Below are 20469 nucleotides of genomic sequence, written 5' to 3'. Positions count from 1 at the left end.
GGATCTATTCTAAGGGTATCAACTTTGAAGAAAACGACAAACCGAACTCAAACCTGGAGATGAAAGCCTCCTAATTATTCAAATGCAAAGCTGGAAGAGAATCCAGCATCCCCCACTTGTCAATGTTTGATTTTCAGATCCACTGAACATTACTATATTGATGTGATGCTCCGGAAATTGTTTGGAGGAACTTATTTAGCTCTGATTTGCTTTCCCCTGCTTTAAAAGCAATGGAATTAAAAAGTAAAAAACCCAGAAAAGCGTACGGTTGACATTATTGCTGAGATTACATAGTATTTCGAAAATTTCGATTTTCAGTGCCACATGATGGCTTAATTGTGGCCCAAATTTGATCAGATTATCCACATCAATACATAATTGTGATTAAATGTGGCATATTGTATTTTTGTTTTTAAGTTGACATCAACCATTTTTTTGAAAATCAGTGGATTCTCTAGGGGTCATGATAAGTATGGAAAATTTTGTACATATTATGTACCATTCAGCTGAGATAAACTATTAAAGTTGACAATTATCATTAAAGATAGATTAAAAAAAAAAAGAAAAACGAAATGTTATTTGATAATGTGGAGTGATTTGGTTCTTGTATTTGGCAACAGTTTCTTCAATCCCATTAAAATTAAAGAACCCATTGTCCAAATATCATTGACTTATCATTGCGATAAAAGTTTTACATGCCAAGTTAAGTATTCTCTTATCTGAAAAAAATAATAGCACTTAAATGTTTTAGCAAAAATTTAAATATTAATATGGTGGGAACGTTTCCTCTTCATTTACCATAATCTCTTATGACTAAAGAGTAAATTGGATGTACTTTTGTCCCAAGCAAAAGGTCAAATGGTGAGAAGCATGCATAGATGACTCATGGTAGAAAGAAGAAGACTAAATGATCGATCAAATCCGGGACATGACATGATCTAATCACACGTAGACAAGTGTAAAACTAATGAATCTATTTGATTATTGATGATACGAACATAACTAAAAAGTAACTTATTCGACGAAGTTGTATTTTAGTACATGTAGTGTTCTTCTATGAAAAGAATTATAAGTCTAATCTTATGATGAAGAATTATTCAAATTATTTGAAAATGATTTACAACCTTATTTTCAAATTTATCATTGTTTTGTACATCTCCAAGCAAGTCATGCATATTAGGTTTTGTGGATCAATCATCTCTTAAAAAAAGAAGATATGAGTGGGTATATTATTACCTGAGGAGAGTCACATGGAAAAATATTTTTCGGTCTTGTTTCTTCAAAGAAGAATATAAAGGTGTTTATTAACTCCAAGACATAAAATGTCAATGATGTAGTTGAATTGCAAATAACCTAGTTCATACAAATATCAATTCTAAGAACTTAAAAAGGATAACATGTGAAAATATGAGATTGGAGTGGTTGATCATTAGCAATGGTAGGTCACCTTAGAGTGGGCAAGTCAACCACTGTAAGGAATTGTTAACTAATTAAATGGAACTTTTATGTATTATTCTCTCATCCGTAACATGATTTGGTTGGCAAAACAAAGGCATTTTGGCATTAATCATGCACACTTAATTGAAAGAAAGTTTCTAGTCACATTTTTCACAATAAAAATTCACTTTTTTTTCTTCAAATTGTCCCTATATTTAGCAATTAGCAATATATTGAATTTTATAGGCTAATTCTATGTAATATGATAATATCCTTTGCGAGCTGATCAATGCATGCTAAAATTGAATGGAAAATCAATGTATCTTTTTTATTTCCATGCATATACTTCTGTAGATGTCCATCTACTCATTTATAGTCCCTTGGAATTTGCAGATAATTTGAAAATTTGTTGCATGAAGTAGGGAGGATGATTCATCATCATAGAACAGCAAATAGCCATTCTATACTTAACTACATCTTCAGTATGAGATGATTCCGATCCATCACAGTTTGGGTTTTTAATTTTATTTCAGATTTCAATGTTATGCAAAGACCAATAACCCTTCCAAGTGCCCAAATATGAGTGACAAATCAACCTTTCCTTCTGGCATAAGAAAAAAGACACCAGTAGGTGACTGGCCCACTCTGTCTCCATCACAAGGTGTTTGGTGCAAAGTCAAGCCCAAGTTTCTGTCCAAAGAGCCAAACCTGCCCTCTTTAGATTACCCATTAAAGGGTTGGATTTGGTGGTGTCTGGTGTGGGTGCTACCAGTTCCAACTTCCAACCTCAAATTGTAGCGTAAGAGGTGAAAGAAACAAGACTTAGAATATCAGGCATTTTCAGACAACAGGGTCATGCAAATGAAAAAATCTGCTCTGACTGGGGAAGTCTTTTTCTGTACTCAAAAGAAAAGCCAAAATGGAATATTAGTGTCCCATCAAACGAAAACCCAATTATCAAATCCATTACTAAGCCATACACTTTACAGTTTACACTGAAAAGAAACATAAGAAAATGACCTTTCCTCTGACAAAACGGAAATAAGATTTTAATTTTACATTAAATGATTGTACCATATATTTTAATGAATTTATATAATTCCCGTGCTGTGTAAAGAATTACCTGTGCTGTGTCTTACCCAAAAAAAAAACCTGTGCTGTGTAAATCAATACTGTTTCACTCCTCGAGACGATACAGATTCTTATGGTTTCTTGATTGAATATGGTAAAAACTTTAATGAGGCTCACCGCGTCCCCAGCTGAGCTCTGGGTTGTCTGCTTTCTTATTTAACGCTATCGATATACTCCAATGGGTGGTCGTGATTCTTTGGCCTGTTTTGATGCTTTGTCGTTCAGGCAGATTGAGTTCAAGCTAATTTTTTGAAACTCGAAATGGGCTCTTCAGTTCATCTTCTGGGTTTTGTCTTTTCAGTGATTTTCATCTTTCAGAACTCCAAAACTGCGTTTTCTCAGAAGTCAGTTGGAGGCGGAACTGTTCAAGGAACTATTTTGATAAATGGAACCGCAGCCATTGGAAGGACTGATGAAGATTTCATCTGTGCTACACTGGACTGGTGGCCACCTGAAAAATGTGACTATGGAACCTGTAGCTGGGGCCTTGCTTCCATGCTCAATCTGGTTACTTTACTCTCTCTCTCTCTCTCTCTCTCTCTCTCTCTCTCCCCCCCCATTAGTTTAGATTCACTTCTGTTGTAATTTCATCTATGAAGAATGAGATCTTGAACATGTGTTTTCTTTTCCTCTTTCTCCTAATGCATCTCATTCCATCAACAAATTTCTGTACTTGCTATAGTGTTTTTCATCATCTTGCATAATGATCTCAATCCCTTGTTTGTATAAATTCTTCAGTTTCTTTGAGCCCAGAGAACGAAGTGATGCAAAAAGGAATCACGCTCTGGTGACTTTAGATTCTGAGTTTGGAGATAAATAATTTTGGAGAACTCCTGTATCTACAAAAGTTTCTCTCTCTCCTATCACAGAAAGTGGATCTTAAACATAAGAGAAAACACAAGGATGTTTTGTCCCTCTGTTTCGCTGGTATTCAATTTTCATTTTAACCAACCCCACGTCTCTCCCTTCTTCTGGTACACAAATTTTCAATTTCTGTGGATTGGTATTGTAACTTCATGCTTCTGTGGTGCTGACCTGTGATCTCTTTGGTGGATTGTGTTCTGCTTTGAATAATTTCAAATTACAAATGCATTGGGTTTGAAGTCATGCAAACAATTGATTCGTGTTTAACTTATGAAACTCGTATGTTTATGCTTTGTCTTCTCTTTTCTCTTGCAGGATCTTAATAACAAAATCTTATTAAATGCTGTCAAAGGTACAGCACCTCTTTCTTTTCCTTCTTCTTCTTCTTCTTCTTTCTTTTTTTTTTTTTTTCTTGTTTGTCCTCTTGAATTCTTCAGGTTGTGCTCTCTGCTTTTACTACTTCAAAGATATAATTCCCTGCCTGGAAAATTTTGCAGCTTTTAAGCCCTTGAAACTCAGATTGGGTGGAACGCTGCAAGATAAGGTTATATATAAGACTAATCATACAAAGGAACCCTGTCACCAATTTGTTAAGAACAGCTCTGAGATGTTTGGATTCTCTGAAGGCTGTCTACCAATGTCTAGATGGGATGAACTTAACACTTTCTTCAAGAAGGCTGGGTAAAAACTAATTTCTCATCATTTGTCTTCATTTTTGAAAATGCAGTCATTGTAATATTCAATGATATGAACTGGGCTGAAGCATTTGTTGTTCTAAGTCTATTTTCTTCTACAGTTCTCTCATTGTTTGCCTTATTCAGGGCTGTGGTTATCTTTGGATTAAATGCACTCAATGGAAGAACTATGGCATCTGATGGCTCTGCAGTGGGACCCTGGAATTCTTCAAATGCAGAATCCTTTATACGCTATACTGTCAAGAAGAAATATAGCATTGGTGGTTGGGAGCTCGGTAAGAATTCATATATTGTCAGCTCAAATGTTTTAAGTATCACGATGATTGTTTTTTGAGTTAGAAGAGGCTGTGGTTCTGCCTCATGGAGAGTCTGATATTGTAGATCGAAATTTTCCAAATAAAACAGATCATATGAAACAGTTAGATATATAGGCACTTTTAATATCAGCCTTTGGACTCTCATTGTGTTACACTGCTCATGATTTGAATCAGTTTACAAGTTTCCCTATGAGTTTATTGTCCCAACTACTACCACCACGCACAAAATCCTGCTCTGCCCTGGTTATGTAGAGCAAGTAGCATCATTCAAAGTGTCTGCATGTTTCATAATTTTCTCCTCACTCAGTATATTGTTGAAATCCTAATAGTATCCCCTTGACATTTCAGGAAATGAATTGAGTGGGAATGGGGTTGGTACACGCGTTGCAGCCGACCAGTATGCGGCTGATGTGATTTCTCTAAAACAGATAGTGAATGATATCTACAGCGGTTCTCGTGTAAAGCCATTAATCATAACACCAGGGGGATTCTTTGATGTAAACTGGTTCACAGAACTAGTAAATAAGACACCCAAATCTCTGGATGTTGTCACACATCACATATATAACCTTGGCCCAGGTATCACACTCAGAATGTTAACAAATTTCACTAAATATCCATGCCTTCAAAATTGTGTTACCTTTAAACATTTCCTTTTCTGGAGTATAGGTGTTGATAACCATCTAATTGGAAAGATCCTTGATTCATCATATCTTGATGGTGAGGCACAGACCTTCAGCAGCCTCCAGGGTTTGCTCAAAAATTCTGCAAGTTCAGCAACCGCTTGGGTTGGTGAAGCAGGAGGAGCATATAACAGTGGCCATAACCTAGTCACCAATGCTTTTGTGTTTAGTTTCTGGTAAATTTCTTATGAATTAAACTCTGAAAGTTGTCACCTTTTTAGATATATTTCTTTCCAGGATTAACTTGTTTCTGACCACCAAAATAGGTACTTGGATCAGCTAGGCATGGCATCATCATATGATACTAAAACATACTGCAGACAAACATTGATTGGAGGAAACTATGGCTTACTCAACACCACCAGCTTTGCTCCAAATCCTGATTACTACAGGTAATTCCTGAACTATGAAATTCTTAGCTTACTACTGCTGGTGGTCGGAGCAAGTTTTTATGACCAAATTCAGTGAAATAATGTCTTTCAGGATCTCAGAAAACTATTACTTTCACAAGATTAGATACTTCACCCATAGAAAAGACTTACCTGTACAAGTTTTTTTTGTCTAGTTTGAAGACTGCTCCTTTCAGTTCATCAAACAAGACTTACCTGTACAAGGATTTTTGTCTAGTTTGAAGACTGCTCCTTTTAGTTCATCAAACAAGACTAGTCTCAGACAGTTAGAAAATACCTCATAATGAACCAGCTCATTGATGTTGTAGTTACTGTGCAGTGCTCTGCTTTGGCACCGGTTAATGGGGCAAACTGTCCTAGCGACGAACTTCATAGGAACAAAGAACATAAGGGCATATTCACATTGTGCAAACCAATCTGTAAGTTTAACTGAGTTACATAAATGAATCATCTTAATATCCTCTTTCCAGAATCATTGATTTGAATGCAACCTTGCAGAAAGGAATCACATTGCTACTGATCAACCTCGACAGCAACACCACAGTCGATGTTAGTGTTGCAACCGAAGATGCTGTCCTTAGTAGCACTTGGACTCCAGAACATAATGGAATCACAAGGGAAGAGTATCACCTAACACCCAAGGATGGAGACTTGCAAAGCCAAACGATGCTTCTAAATGGGAAAATATTGACTGTAAATTCAGCAGGGGATATACCTGAATTGTTACCTTTAAGTGTTAATTCATCAGGACCAATAACAGTTGCCCCTTACTCAATTGTATTTGCTCATATTCCTAATATTGCTGTTCCAGCTTGTAAGTAACTGGACCAAATGAACCGACGTGGTTCATTTGGTTTTCTATGTTTAGTTTTTTTTTTTTTTTTTTTTTTTTTTTTTTTAAGAAAGGAAAGAAAAGAAGTAATTTTTAAGTGTTTATTTTTATCTTATTTTCTCCACTTAGGATTCATTTGTTTTTGAAGGTTACTCTGTATACCATCTCATTAATGTAAAGACGAAGTGCAGATTTGGTAAAAAACAGGGTTAAGACTCAAAACTACATCAACCTCATCCTATGTAAAGATGAAGTGTAATTACATATACAACTTGGTAGCCTAGTTTATCTTTCCTTTGTTTCCTCTTCCCCCACCTGCCTTCGTTCCTCAAATGAATTAAGATTCTCTACCCATGGTCGGATTTAACATTTTATTTTTCTGGGGTAGAATTGGATATAAGTATTTAACAATCAAGCATGTGATTTTGAATTTCCTGCCATCAAAAACCAATGTGTACCCCTTTTTTTAGGGCAACCAATATGTAACCAATAAAAGTTATAAAAGACTGGACTTGGTAGACAAGTTCCTTTTCTTCTTTGGGGGGGGGGGGTTTGAAAAAAAAACAAAAAACACACCCCCCGGGGGGGCGGGTTCCCCCCCGGGGGGGGGCGGCCCTTCATACCTCACACTCGGAGGTCTAGTCTTCTTCTACCTTTGTAGCACTTAAGTCATGGAGTGATTTCTATAAAATAAAAATAAAAAGGAGAAAATTGTTGCCTTCTATATTATACTTTAATTACTATATTATTCTTCATATTTTTTAAACTATTAATCCAACCTTAAACTTTATTTGTAATTACTAATGTCTCTTTCCATTAAGTTTCTTTAGTTGAGTGATAACATAGCATTTTTTATTTATTTAAAAATTAAAATTTTTTTTTAATATTTTATATTACTTATCTACATTTTATATTAAATTATTATCCTTACAAGTAGGGAACTAATTAACCCTAATCATACGATCTTCTTCACTAATCAAAATACAGAGAAGAAAAGAAAAAAAAAACTCTACATCTTCTCTAACCCTAATTAAAAAAATTAAAAAAAAAAAAAAAAAAGAAAGAAGAATTTCTTCGTCTTCCTGTCAACTTTAAGAAGATAGACCTTTCAATTTGCATGTAATGACAAGGCAACTTGGATGATCATGAAAGAGGATCTTATCTAGTCTCTCACAGGTGACTTTTGTTTGCAGTCACTGGTGGAAACCCCTCTGTTGCTTGGGAAAAGGGGAACCTAAGCCCCCATCAATATGAGAAGCAATCCCAGATGGTTTCATTCCAGTAAAAGACTTTAATGGTAGTTCACCCTATTGTCCCATCTTAGAAACCTTGATGGGGACGTCCTAGAAGTCTTCAGTTGTTTTCATATAAATCTTTACATGTAAAATTTCTACTACTTGTATATTAGTCACTCTGTTTCCATCACAAGCAAATTTTTGTCAAAAACCAAACCTGTCCTCTTTAGATCATCCATTAAAGGGTTGGGTTAGGTAGTTTCTTGTAGGCAGTGACACCATATCCAATCTCAAATTGCAGAGAGACCAAGAAAACTATGTTTTTGAGGTGCAGAGTGCAGTGGTCAAGCTTCTGCAAGATGAACTGGGCTTAGATGTCATCCTGGAACGACCAAGAAATCCATTTACTATAAATGATCTTGGAGGCCCTTGCAACCTAGACATGAATGAGAAGCTGCCTATTGACTTGGAACCCTTGGCCAGAAGACCTGAAGTTTTACAAAGGCTGAAGGTGACCAGGAAGTCATTGTATCAATGGTTATAGAGATTAGAGAAGAGGTAGGTGTGACTGAATTTTAAGTATCACACGGCTTCCATAACCAGTTTTGCCAGTAAATTTGTGCTTTTGTTGCTTTACAATTTGTATTTAATCAAACAGTTTCTACAGCAGAATGAGCCCACCGTATTGTAACATGTACAGATGCTATGAGTCATTGCTTGTTGTGCTATTCATAACTTCATCCGCGATGAGCAAATTGCGGACAAAAAGTTTGAAGAATTTGGAAACCCGCATTGGATATCTGAAGAAGTAATATTGGATCCTGATATTCCCCCTGATAACACCCAATCGGAGCAAGACAAATGGAAGAAAAAAAGAAGAAAATTGCAAATGAATTGGCAGCAACAGCGAGACTCCCATTAATCACTTGAAAACATCAATTATAATCTCACTTGATTTTATGTAAGCACCTATGTATGAATTGAACATGCATGTTTAGTTATTTTTAATGTCTTTCATATTTATCTTTTTAAATATTTTATTAAAAAAATGTACCTATTTTGGCACAGAAGTTGTACATACCATACAAGATTCTGTGCCAAGATGGGCCAAAGAAACGTGCCCATCTATAGGTTACCATACAAGATTATGGCAATGATTCTGTGCCAAATTTGCCTACTTCAGGATAGAAGCATAAAAAATGGGTTCTGTGCTGAAGTGGGAATTTTGGCATAGAATGATTACCATACAACCCCTAAAATCTCTGACATTTCATACAACAGGGTCAAGCAAAATGAAAAATCTGCTCTGACCGGCAAAGTCTTCTTCTGTGCTCAACATAAAACCCAAATAGAATTATATTGTCCCAACTCCCAACAAACGAAAACCCAATTGTCAGATGACTCATTTACTCTGAAAAGAAACATAAATAATGACCTTTTCTCTGACGAAACGGATAAAAGATTTTAATCTTCAACAAAACAGATAAAAGATTTTAATCTTGCATTGAATGATTCTATTTCAAGCCTCCACTCTTCAAATTACATTTATTGAGTTGTAGAAAATTTCTGTGCTGTGTAAATCAATGATTCAATATACTTAAGTTTTCTTTCTTTCCTCTCCTATACGGCTATACAGATTCCGTCCCATATATTTTACTCTGGAAAGAGACATAAATGATGATCTTTTCTCATACGAAACGGATAAAACATTTTAACCTTCACCAAAAAAGATAAAAGATGACTTGTTATAAATCAAAATCACAAAATAGAGAATGGAATGGCAAGCCCATAGAGTCTTTTGTGATGCAGCTCTTGCTCTTGAGGTTGGGGGTGCTTTGCTATCCTAAATCAGTGGGGGGCAGATGCATCAGGCGGTCTCTGAACCAGTTGATTTCAGGGAGGCTCTCGTTGGTGAAGCTCAAGCAATCCGAGTTGCTTTGGTTGAGTACCATCGCCAGGGTCTTCATGAGATTGAAGCGATTTCTGATAATCAAGCCTTGATCAAGAGGCTAATGGAGCAAAACCTCCATCCACCCACAAACAAATTGAAGGGATCCTTTTTGACATTGGCCTCCTGTTACAGGAATTTTGAAAGTTGTAATTTTTCATTTGCTTTTTTAGGTAGATAAGAAACGGGAGGACTGGGTAGGTTCCAGCCCGTCTTCTACTTTTTCTAGCACCTGAAGTCAAGTCATGGAGAGATGAACGAAAGAAAAAAAAGAGTCTTGCAAGGTCTAGCAGTGGATTGAAAACTCTTGCAGTATAAGTGGTATTACCTCTGTAATCTTCCATTTTGTATCAGATTGCATTGCAGTTTGCAGTTGAGATGGGATCGAACAAGCTTGATGTATTGGATCTTCTTTGCAGCTTCATTGGGTTAGCCTTTTTCTTCCATACTTCCCAGGCTCAAAACTCTCCACAGGATTTCCTCGCAGCACACAATGCCGCCCGTGCAGAGGTTGGCGTCGCCCCATTGACATGGGACGACATATTAGCTTCCTATGCTGAAAACTACGTTCAAGAAATCGCCAAAAATTGCAGTCTCGTCCACTCCACCGCCCTACCCGCCTCTGGTGAGAACCTTTGTTGGAGTTCCGGTGACATGTCGGGCTCCGAAGCTGTTAATTTGTGGGTCTCTGAGAAAGAATACTATGACTACAATAACAATTCTTGTAGCGAGGGCATATTTTGCAGACACTACCTCCAGGTGGTTTGGAGCAAATCCCTTCGCCTTGGTTGTGCCAGAGCTCGGTGCGACAATGGAGGGACTTTCATCTCATGCAATTATTATCCTCATGGAAACCTTGTTGGCGAACGTCCTTACACAAGAGAAGTCTTCAGTTGTTTCCATATAAATCTTTACGTGTAAAATTTCAAGTACCCGTATTAGTTGGAACTTTTTCTCCGCAATAGAACCAAGAGACAGTATTTAGATTTTTTAGGGCAAAATTTTGCTTGCCCACTGTTATGAATCCTTAACAAGCAAAAGTTATCGTCTTTTAGATTTCGAAAAAATCGTATTGGTATTACTAATTTGAGGAAATTTCTTCTGTGCTGAGAAGAAGATTCGCATGGAAATTGGAATAAGAGGATGCGGTAAAACCCAATTACCAAATCCGGTGTGATATTCCAGACAGATCTTCATGAGAAACCCAAAAAACATTTCTCCGGCGATCGTTAATCGAGTTCCGGAGGTCTCTGATTACCTTCTACGATTTCCCATTTCACTGGTAACCCTACTATTCTGGCGTTGGCGCAAGGACCCAGCAACCTGAGGATACTTTTCATGCTCATAATTGCTCTCAAGAACTCAGATATTTTGTATTAATTCAAAAACAAATAGACAAAAATGACCAACATAAGATTGCAGGGGATTGATTTACAATGCATAGAAATTTACATAATAAGAAGAATATAATTTCTGTTAAGACATTGATTACGAGGATAAGATGGAATAGCTAAAATATGTTTCAGAGACATGAGTAAGACAAATAGATAGATAACTGGATGGATTAAATACGGAAGATTTTTTCCCAATCTTAATTCCCTGAGATACATGAATAGCTTGTCATTATTGTTCAGCGGAAGAGGGGAAAATGAAAGAAAGATGCGATTATAGACAGTTGATTCTTCTGCTCGACTTCAAGCCATGCTACTAGGGTGCCACTGAGACTCCTCTCTAAGTTAACTCATCATGAATAAAAATGAAACAGAGCTTCTTCTGAGTTTACTAATTTGACAGGAACTTCAACCTCTATCTTCAGTCCAGAATAGTCAAGAATCTAACAAAATGGTATAAACATCATTGGTGACTACGATAAAAAACAGTGTAGAACATAAACTAAATATGCAATCAATCCAGTTAGAGCTCGGCCTAACGTTTACATGTTTATAGTGAGAATGAACATTAACAGAAAGCTGGAAAACCCAACAAGCCAGATAAGAATTTTGAAGTACTTGACCAATGAATTCTTTAGATGGTTAGGAAATCAATATGGTGGACCATCCACACAAAGTTGAGAAAGAGAAGACAGAAAATGCAGCTAGAACCTAGATGGTTGGGATCATTAAGATAACTACAACTCGATATGTAGAGTGCAGTGTGAACATTATATGCATGTCAAATGACAAGCCTCAGTTCCCTTTTTATTCACATGACCCTCTCAAGAAAATGACAGAAAAACTTGAGGGTAAAGAACTGTCTAATATTATTGGGAGCTAATAAAGAAGAAGTCCTCTTGTAACCAGCTTCCTCCAATAAGTGGGTTATTACTTCCTGAAATAAACAGAAACATTAAAGAAGGAATAAGACTTCATATAGATTGTAACAACATATGCAAGCACAAATCAACATTAATCTAACAAACAAGCTTGAATCTTTATAACTGCATCCTACAGAGGAAATAAGTTGTCACATAAATTGCCATATCTTTTTATCTACCTTTCCTCCAACCAATCTTCTTATTGGGCAGAAGAGTGGTACATATTGCTGCAATGGGAGCTAAAAACCAAGTTCACTGTCTATTGAAGCAGAATTACAAGGAAAAGACACAAAATTACCTCTCTTTGCTGCTCAGACATATACGAACCCGTCAAATCCTGCAAGACATCTAATATGTCATCGAAAGTCACCTTGCTGTTACCATCTACATGATATACTTTGAAGATAACTGAAGAAACTTTTACTTATAGACTGAAGCTCTAGGAGCAGGAAAACAAAATTGTTTAAAATCATAAAATGCAATATAGAAATGCCAAAAATAAAAATCCTACAGCAGAGAAAAGCATCCTGCATTCAATTTTCTGCTTAATGCTTGCCTTTGAGCTGAAGGCTGACAAGAAGGCGATGTAGTCCTTGAAATTTAAACCATCCACAATCTTAAGCAGTCTCTGCAATTTTATGAACAAAATAAGTCACTATAAACAAGGGCACCCGCTGCAAAGGCATATAGTCGAACTAATTAAATGCTTAGCAACCTAATAATCAAAGGAGAAATAAATGACTCTTAGACATATAAAGCATACAAGTTGAAATATAGAGAAAACAAGTTGAAAACCAGTACAAGATGTTACCTGAGAAAGAGGATTAACTATCATTACAATTGATTTTTGAGTTAGAAGAGGCTGGGGTGCCTCATGGAGAGGCAGATTTTGTAGATTCAAATTCTCCAGATAACACAAATTATATGAACCAGTTAAATATAATGGCAACTCTAATATCAGCCTTTGGACTCTCACTGTATTACACTAATCAGTTTACAAGTTTATTTGAGTTTAATGTCCCAACCACCACCACCGCACACACAGAAACACACACAATCCTGCTCTGTCCTGGTCATGTAGAGCTAGCAGCACCATTTGAGGTGTCTGTATATGTCGCAGTTCTCCTCACTCGTCTATTCTTGAAAACCTAACAAAATCCCCATACATTTCAGGAAATGAATTGAGTGGTAACGGAGTCGGCACACGCATTACAGCTGACCAGTATGCAGCTGATGTGATTTCTCTAAAACAGATGGTGCATGATATCTATAGGGGTTCTCGTTTGAAGCTGTTAATCATAACGCCAGGGGGATCTTTGATGAAGATTGGTTCACAGAACTAGTGAATAAAACACCCAGATCTCTGGCTGTTGTCACACATCACATATACAATCTTGGCCCAGGTATCTCACTCAGAATGTAGACAAATTTCACTAAATACCCATGCCAAATGTGTTACCTTTAACTGTTTCCTTTTCTGGAGTTTAGGTGTTGATAACCATCTAATTGGAAAGATCCTCGATCCGTCCTATCTTGATGGTGTGGGAGATACGTTCAACAGCCTCCAGAATGCTCAAAGATTCTGCAAGTTCAGCAACTGCTTGGGTTGGTGAAGCAGGAGGAGCATATAACAGGGGCCAAAACCTAGTCACCAACACATTTCTGTTTAGTTTCTGGCAAGTTTCTTACGACTTACTCTGAAGGTTCTCACCCTTTCAGATATTTCTTTCAAGAACTAACTTGTTTCTGACCACCAAAATAGGTACTTGAATCAGCTAGGCATGGCATCATCATATGATACTAAAACATACTGCAGACAAACATTGACTGGAGGAAACTATGACACCACCACCTTTGTTTCAAATCCTGACTAGTACAGGTTATTTTTGAACTTTGAAATTCTTAGCTTCATAACTGTTGTTCCGGCTTGTAGGTTACTGGGCCAAATGACCAATTGGTTTATTCGGTGATCTACATTTAATAAAAAGAAAAGAAAAGAAGTAATATTTTTAAGTGTTTCTTTTTCTTTTTTCTCCACTTGTAAATTGTAATTCATTTGTTGAGAAGGTCACTCTAGATTACCATCTGATCATGTAAAGATGAAGTGCAAATTTGATAAAAAGACGAGTAAAGACTCACAATTACATCCACCTCATCTTACTGTAAAGATGAAGTGAATGCACATACAATTCGGTAGCCTATGTTCTCTTTCCTTTAAAGAACGCAGGACGTGTGTCTCCCCTTCTCCCAAGCGTCTGATTTTGAATTTCCTGTTATCAGAGACCAATGTGTACCCTTTTTTGGGGACAACCAATAAGTACCCACTAAAACTTATCATTTGCTTTTAGGTAAGTGACAAACTACAGGACTTGGTAGGAAAGTTCCCTGTGTCTTTGCAGTTCTACTTTTGCTAACACTTGTGAAGTCATGGAGTGTGAAGAGGCAAGAGAAGTCTTGCAAAGTCTAGCAGTGAATTGAAAACTCTTGCAGTACTAATAGCATTACCCTGTATCTTACATTTTGTATCAGATTGCATTGCAATTGCAGTTTACAGTCGAGATGGGGTTGAACAAGCTTGATGTGTTAGATCTTCTTTGCAGCTTCATTGGGTTAGCCTTTCTCTTCCATGTCTGTCCGGCTCAAAACTCTCCAGAGAATTTCCTAGCAGCCCACAATGCCGCCCGTGCAGAGGTTGGCATCGCCCCAATGACATGGGACGACATATTAGTTTCCCTTGCTGAAAACGACATTCAAGAAAGCACCATAAATTGCAGTCTCGAGCACTCCACCCTCCAACCCACCCTACCCGGCGTCTCTAGTGAGAACATTGCTTGGAGTTCCCCTGACCTGTCGGCCGCCGAAGCTGTTAATTTGTGGGTTGCTGAGAAAGAATACTATGACTACAATAACAATTCTTGTATCGAGGGTGTAGTGTGCGGACACTACCTCCAGGTGGTTTGGAGCAAATCCCTTCGCCTGGGTGCGACAATGGAGGGACTTTCGTCTCGTGCTACTATTATCCTTCTGGAGACATTCCTGGGGAACGCCCTTACGAAAGAAAAGTCTTCAGTTGTTTCCATATAAATCTTTACATGTCAAATTTCTAGTACTTGAAATAGAAACAAGAAGAGACGGTTCAGATTTTTATGGCAAAATTCTCTTGCCCATTGTTAGGAATCCTTAACAAGCAAAAGTTATCCTCTTTATGATCTCAAAAAAATCGTATCTGTCCTTATGCGAGGAAATTTCTTCCATGCTCACATGAAGACTCAGATGTAAATTGGAATAAGAGGATGTGGCAAGACCCCATTAACAAATCCGGCGAGATATTGCAGACAGATCTTCATGAGAAACCCAAAAAACATTTCTCCAGCGATCGTTAGTCGAGTTCTGGAGGTTTCTGATTACGTGATACGATTCCCATTTCCCTGGCAACCCTAGCCATGAAATGCCTTATTCTTCTGGCGATGGTTTTTGTCTTTTCGTAAAAGCATGTGGATTGTCATCATAGAAATTTGAAACAAGGTTCTTCACACATACCCACGCGGTATGCACGGGTGAACCAGAAAAATATGATTTTTCAGGAGCAATTGAAATCAGGGAAAAGGGCACAAGCTACTTCGTCCTGTAAAGTTAAAATGAATATTATTCTACTGGTTCAAGCACTTCTCCAAAATATTTTTGAACTTCACATATGTAGGTATTGTTACAATTAATTGAATTCTTTTGCTGGAAGAGACTTTTACCATTGAAGAGAGAAAATTTTGTCTCTGAGATAAAGTACTTTTCTTAGAAAGCAGATGGAGGTCATACACCCGTAGCAATACAGCACCTGGACTATATAGCTTTTATAATAAAACGTGTTAATCACTGAACCTGTTGAGAACTGTTTAAAGGAGAAGATGAGGCTGAAATTGCAACTGTTTAATTGTTTTTAAGTTTTGCTATGACTGTGGAAGATGAAGATACTTTTCAAGCTCATAATTGCTCTCAAGAAGTCGAAAATTTTATACTCCAATTCGAAAGCAAATAACAAATAACCAACATAAGATTTGAGGGGATTGATTTACAATGCACAGAAGTTACATAACAAGAAGAATATAACTTCTATTAAGACATTGATTACAAGGATAAGATGGAATAGCTAAAATATGTTTCAGAGACACAAGAGTAAGACAAATGGACAAATTACTGGATGGATTAAATATGGAAATTTTACCCCAAAAATAAAAAATCTGAATCTTTAATTCCCTGAGATAGATGAATAGCTTGTTAATACTGTTCAGGGGAAGAGGGGAAAATGAAAGAAAGATGCGATTATAGACAGTTGATTCTTCTGCTCGACTTCAAGCCATGCTACTAGGGTGCCACTGAGACTCCTCTCTAGGTTAACTCATCCTCAATTAAGAATGAACAGAGCTTCTTCTGAGTTTACTTATTCGACAGGAACTTCAACCTCCATCTTCAGTCCAGGATAGTCAAGAATCTGGTGAAAGGGTACAAAACAACATTAATGACTATAATGTAAAAAAAAATGTAGAATATAACTAAATATGCAGTCAATCCAATTAGAGCAGGGCCTAACTTGCCTAACTTGTTTTACCAAAAAAAAAAAACTTGCCTAACTTCTACATGTTTTATGTTTGAAAGAAAACATATTTCCCAAGACAGAATGAACATCAACAGAAAGCTGGAATACCTAACCAGCCGGATAGCAATTTTGAAGGACTTGATCAATGAATTCTTTAGATGGTTAGGAATCAATATGGTGGACAATCGACACAAAATTGAGAAAGAGAAGAGAGAGAATGCAGCTAGAACCTAGATAGTTGGGATCATTAGGATAATTGCAAATCGGTATATCGTGCGCAGTGTGAACATTATATGCACATCAAAGGACAAACCTCAGCTGCCCTGTTATTCAATGACCCTCTAAAGAAAATGACAGAAAAACTTGAGGATAAAGAACTGTCTGATATTATTGGGAGCTACTTGCGTTTGCAGCATTTACCAAGTGGTTGGTCTGAATGAATATCACTTCCAAGACATAGAATTTTAGTTCCTGCCTTGCTCCTGACTCATTTCTAAAGGGAAAAGGGGTTTGAAGAAAAATGGTGACCAACAGGTAATAAATTCAATCCTAGTGTTTATTGAGCCTTTCAACTATAAAATTAGAAGGGCCCAATAAGCACAACCAATTCAATGAAAGCTCGGAAGAGAACTCCAAAATATAAGGAGTGTACCTTAATGAAGTCGCCCATTAATAAAGAAGAAGTCCTTTGGTAACCAGCTTCCTCCAATAAGTGGGTCATTACTTCCTGAAAACATAAAAAGAATAAGACTTAATATAACAACAAATGCAAGTACAAGTCAACATTAATCTAACAAATGCAAGCACAAGCCAGCTTGAATCTTTATTACTGCATCCTACAGAGATAGTAACTTATAACATAAAAATTGCCATCTCTTTTTATGTACCCTTCTTCCAACCAATCTTCTTATTGGGCAGAAGAGTGGTACATATTCCAGCAATGGGAGCTAAAAACCAAGTGGACTGTCCATTGAAGCAGGATTACAAGGACAACAAAATTACCTCTCTTTGCTTCTCAGACATATATGAACCTGTCAAATCCCGCAAGACCTCTAATATGTCATTGAAAGTCACCTTGCCGTTACCATTTACATCATATACTTTGAAGATAACTGAAACACATGAACAGTGAAAATATTGAAACAATCAATGTCTGGAGTTTAGCACTAGCACTGAAAGAAACTTTTACATATAGACTGAAGCTCTAGGAGCAGTAAAAATGAAATATAGCAGCAGAGAAAAGCCGTACATTCAATTTTCTGTTTCATGTTTGCTTTAGAACTAAAGGCTGACAAGAAGGCGACGAAGTCCTTGAAATTCAAACCGTCCACCATCTTAAGCAATCTCTGCAATTTTATGAACAAAATATACATCACTATAAACAAGGGCACTTCTGCAAAGGCATATAGTCGAACGAATTAAATGCACTGAAACCTAATAATCGAAGGAGAATTAAATGAATCCTAATACACAAAGCAATACAAGTTGAAAACCAGTATAAGATGTTACCTGAGAAAGAGGATTCATGGAGAACTCAGGCACGGATAAGAATTCATCCGCAGAGATAAAACCCTTGGAATTGCGATCGAGCTGACAGAATCTCTCATACAGAGAAACTATTTCTTGCTGCGAGACTGAATTTGGCATAAAATAGAGAGACACAAATGAGTTCCCACAAATAACAAATAGATTAGTTAAGAACCCAATTGACACAAGTCCAGAAAACGGAAAAGTTGAAGAGGTTTACATAAATAGTCGCAGTATTCCTGAACTTCTTCGATATCGTACTGAGTAAGCGTCGAATATGCACCACCCATCTCTTCTATCTTCCTCTGTGAGCAGATATGAATTGCTGAATTAAGCGATAAAAGGTGGGGTTTTGCAACCGCTTCAAAAACTTGGAACAACAAAGGTAAAAAATTCTTCAACAGCAATAAGCAAGACACCTTGTGAGAAAGATGGGTAGGATTTATATAAGGATAGAAGTCCAGAGTGACGGCTTTGTGATCATCGAAGAACCCAGAGACCAGAATCGAAAGAACACAATTTTAAGTGAATTAAAAAACAAGCCAGCAGCAATGTTTGGATTTTCAAAGGAAAAACGAGAACCTGCAGACCGTGGACTTGGTGAGTTGCGTCAAGGAGTCTCTTTTAACACAAAAAGACAATCTTCTGTGCTTCCAATGTGTCATCGATCTCAAGATTCATCCTAGTCGTCCACTCGTACACCATTGGCCCATCTTGTGAGATGATCATTGAGTCATTGAGAAAGTTTCAGTTTTTCTTAATTCTTAACGCGTGGAGGGAATTCCAAGGATTGTCAAGAATAAAGATGCCTCGAGCTTCAAGTTTGATCTTTTTACTTTTTCACAAGTCAGAATAGGATTTTGATCAGGTTCACAAAAAAAAAAAGGGTTTTTCATTTTCTTTTGAACGAAGTACAAACGTTGATCCGTGACATCCAAAGGTTTAAATTTAATTAAAATAAAATAATTATATATTATATATTTTAGATTAACTTTTGGATATAGCTGATGAACATGTGTCCTTCATCCAGAAAGAAATGAATGCAAAAAATAGACCTGATAAAATTTCAATCTCAATAAGACCTAGGTTTATAACCAAAGAATAGAATAAGACTTGGGTTGGCCTAGAAGATGAATTAAGGACCTGTTTGATTTGATTATCTGAATTTAGAGATTTTAAATCATTGAATTCATGAATTGAAAATTTATACCTATTTGGTTGTAAAACATCCCTATATACCTACAAACGTGAACTAAACTATTTTTGGGTATTCGATGAAATCCATGGATTCTACTATAAATATAAAATTGGTGAAGCAGATTCATGAATTCTATGAACTTTAATAGATTTAAGGTTACCCAAACAGTTAATTTTTCGAACCATGAGTCTGTAGATTTGAAATCTCATTTCATTTCAAATCCCTGAATTCATGTAATCAAACAGGTCCTAAAAAATTTCTAACTTTGTGATAAGGTTGGGTTTGAGCTGAACCTAGCTTCTTTCTCTTCTTTGGCCCTTGGATCTTCCAATCAAGGTCAATCAAGTCTCATATTGATGATGGGTTAAGATTACATAAATTATTCAGATGTTGAGCTAGAGTCAAGCTGAGTCAGGGTTGAATTAGGGTTTCAATATATAAACCTAGCCCCAACCCAACCCAACCCAGCACTGTTGTAATCCTAAAGAAAGAAAGACTTTTCAAAGTCTCAACAGTTTAGTGTTGACCAGGCCTCTTGCCAATTGCATTAAAATTAGAACTATTCTAATGTTTGCTGATTCCAGGAATTGCAGGAAGGAGAGTGGTGAGTGGAGCTTACTTGCTTGGATGCACAAAGCTTGCGTAGGGTATTTTTAATTCTCAAAGAAGTTTAAGTGTTGACTGTTGGATTATTGGGTATTATTTTTGAAATATTCTGAGCAAACCATTCTTGAAAGAAGTTTACAACATTCCAATTGGTACTTAGAAAATTTCCCTGAGATTTTGTTTTGCATTTTTCAATTCACAGGAATCTTACTTCGTGTGAATGCAGTTTGATTCATTTTCTAACATACCAAACTGCAAACCCACGTTTTTTCCCTTGCCCATTTCATTCTAAAAAAAAATAATAGGAATGATTTCCTTGCTGTACTAATCTAAAATATTATTAAGAACTATTTCTTGGATAGCAAGTGAACACCCCCACATTGTCATCTTCGCTGGCATTATTTTTCCTTTGCTTAAAATTTAATGAAAAGATTCAAGATCATCTTCAAGTTGCATGGTTTTAATATGTGAATGACCAAAGAGGGTTTACACCTATCTGGCGGCACATATATTAGTAATATTCCCCCCTCCATAATATCAACTCGCCAGCTCCAAAAAACAAAAAAATGTTTACAAGTGTTATTAATTAATAAATGCATAATATGTTTTTTTATTTTTCATGTTAGAGGGATGGGATGGTCATTCTGATTAAGATTTTCATATTTATGTTTACTCTCCCAT

At 36.6% G+C, this 20469-nt stretch overlaps 4 protein-coding genes and 1 pseudogene across 4 annotated transcripts; 3 read left to right on the top strand and 2 right to left on the bottom strand.

The window, feature by feature from the left end:
• The first annotated feature begins 2561 nt into the window (after positions 1–2561).
• Positions 2562–6399, top strand: GUS3 (glucuronidase 3). The gene is made up of 9 exons (XM_089145493.1): positions 2562–3075; positions 3748–3784; positions 3930–4113; positions 4254–4402; positions 4793–5023; positions 5114–5303; positions 5394–5519; positions 5857–5956; positions 6036–6399. Exons 1-9 carry the CDS (start codon positions 2830–2832, stop codon positions 6357–6359), a joined length of 1587 nt encoding a protein of 528 aa, XP_089001619.1. The 5' UTR covers positions 2562–2829; the 3' UTR covers positions 6360–6399.
• Positions 6400–9407: 3008 nt separating this feature from the next.
• On the top strand, positions 9408–10886 carry LOC149025268 (pathogenesis-related leaf protein 6-like). Its single transcript, XM_089145494.1, has one exon. It carries the CDS (start codon positions 9931–9933, stop codon positions 10471–10473), a length of 543 nt encoding a protein of 180 aa, XP_089001620.1. The 5' UTR covers positions 9408–9930; the 3' UTR covers positions 10474–10886.
• Positions 10887–11296: 410 nt separating this feature from the next.
• LOC149025267 (uncharacterized) lies at positions 11297–12701 on the bottom strand. The gene is made up of 5 exons (XM_089143559.1): positions 12678–12701; positions 12398–12494; positions 12165–12274; positions 11808–11880; positions 11297–11388 (listed from the first exon to the last, which is right to left on the bottom strand). The coding sequence occupies exons 1-5, from the start codon at positions 12699–12701 to the stop codon at positions 11297–11299; spliced, it is 396 nt and encodes a 131-aa protein (XP_088999685.1).
• Positions 12702–14367: 1666 nt separating this feature from the next.
• On the top strand, positions 14368–15049 carry LOC149025266 (pathogenesis-related protein 1C-like; annotated as a pseudogene).
• A 548-nt stretch (positions 15050–15597) lies between these two features.
• LOC149025265 (uncharacterized) lies at positions 15598–18585 on the bottom strand. Its single transcript, XM_089145492.1, has 6 exons — positions 18205–18585; positions 17967–18091; positions 17707–17803; positions 17460–17569; positions 17110–17184; positions 15598–16352 (listed from the first exon to the last, which is right to left on the bottom strand). The coding sequence occupies exons 1-6, from the start codon at positions 18272–18274 to the stop codon at positions 16302–16304; spliced, it is 528 nt and encodes a 175-aa protein (XP_089001618.1). The 5' UTR covers positions 18275–18585; the 3' UTR covers positions 15598–16301.
• Between the last annotated feature and the right edge of the window lie 1884 nt (positions 18586–20469).

Source organism: Hakea prostrata, chromosome 2, assembly GCF_041222555.1.
Source record: "Hakea prostrata isolate BN-2017 chromosome 2, UWA_Hpros_2, whole genome shotgun sequence".
Taxonomy (NCBI): Eukaryota; Viridiplantae; Streptophyta; class Magnoliopsida; order Proteales; family Proteaceae; genus Hakea; species Hakea prostrata.
This window is presented reverse-complemented; position numbering and strand designations above follow the sequence as displayed.

Coding starts and splice junctions, on each gene's coding strand:
- GUS3 (XM_089145493.1), top strand. CDS start 2,830: ATGGGCTCTTCAGTTCATCTTCTGGGTTTTGTCTTTTCAGTGATTTTC. Junction 3,076..3,747: donor TTGCTTCCATGCTCAATCTG/GTTACTTTACTC, acceptor TTTCTCTTGCAG/GATCTTAATAACAAAATCTT. Junction 5,024..5,113: donor CATATATAACCTTGGCCCAG/GTATCACACTCA, acceptor TCTGGAGTATAG/GTGTTGATAACCATCTAATT.
- LOC149025267 (XM_089143559.1), bottom strand. CDS start 12,701: ATGATAGTTAATCCTCTTTCTCAG. Junction 12,275..12,397: donor CATTAAGCAGAAAATTGAAT/GCAGGATGCTTT, acceptor AAGTTTCTTCAG/TTATCTTCAAAGTATATCAT. Junction 11,881..12,164: donor TGTCTGAGCAGCAAAGAGAG/GTAATTTTGTGT, acceptor TGTTTATTTCAG/GAAGTAATAACCCACTTATT.
- LOC149025268 (XM_089145494.1), top strand. CDS start 9,931: ATGGGATCGAACAAGCTTGATGTATTGGATCTTCTTTGCAGCTTCATT.
- LOC149025265 (XM_089145492.1), bottom strand. CDS start 18,274: ATGGGTGGTGCATATTCGACGCTTACTCAGTACGATATCGAAGAAGTT. Junction 17,804..17,966: donor CCATGAATCCTCTTTCTCAG/GTAACATCTTAT, acceptor ATAAAATTGCAG/AGATTGCTTAAGATGGTGGA. Junction 16,353..17,109: donor TAATGGGCGACTTCATTAAG/GTACACTCCTTA, acceptor CCCTTTCACCAG/ATTCTTGACTATCCTGGACT.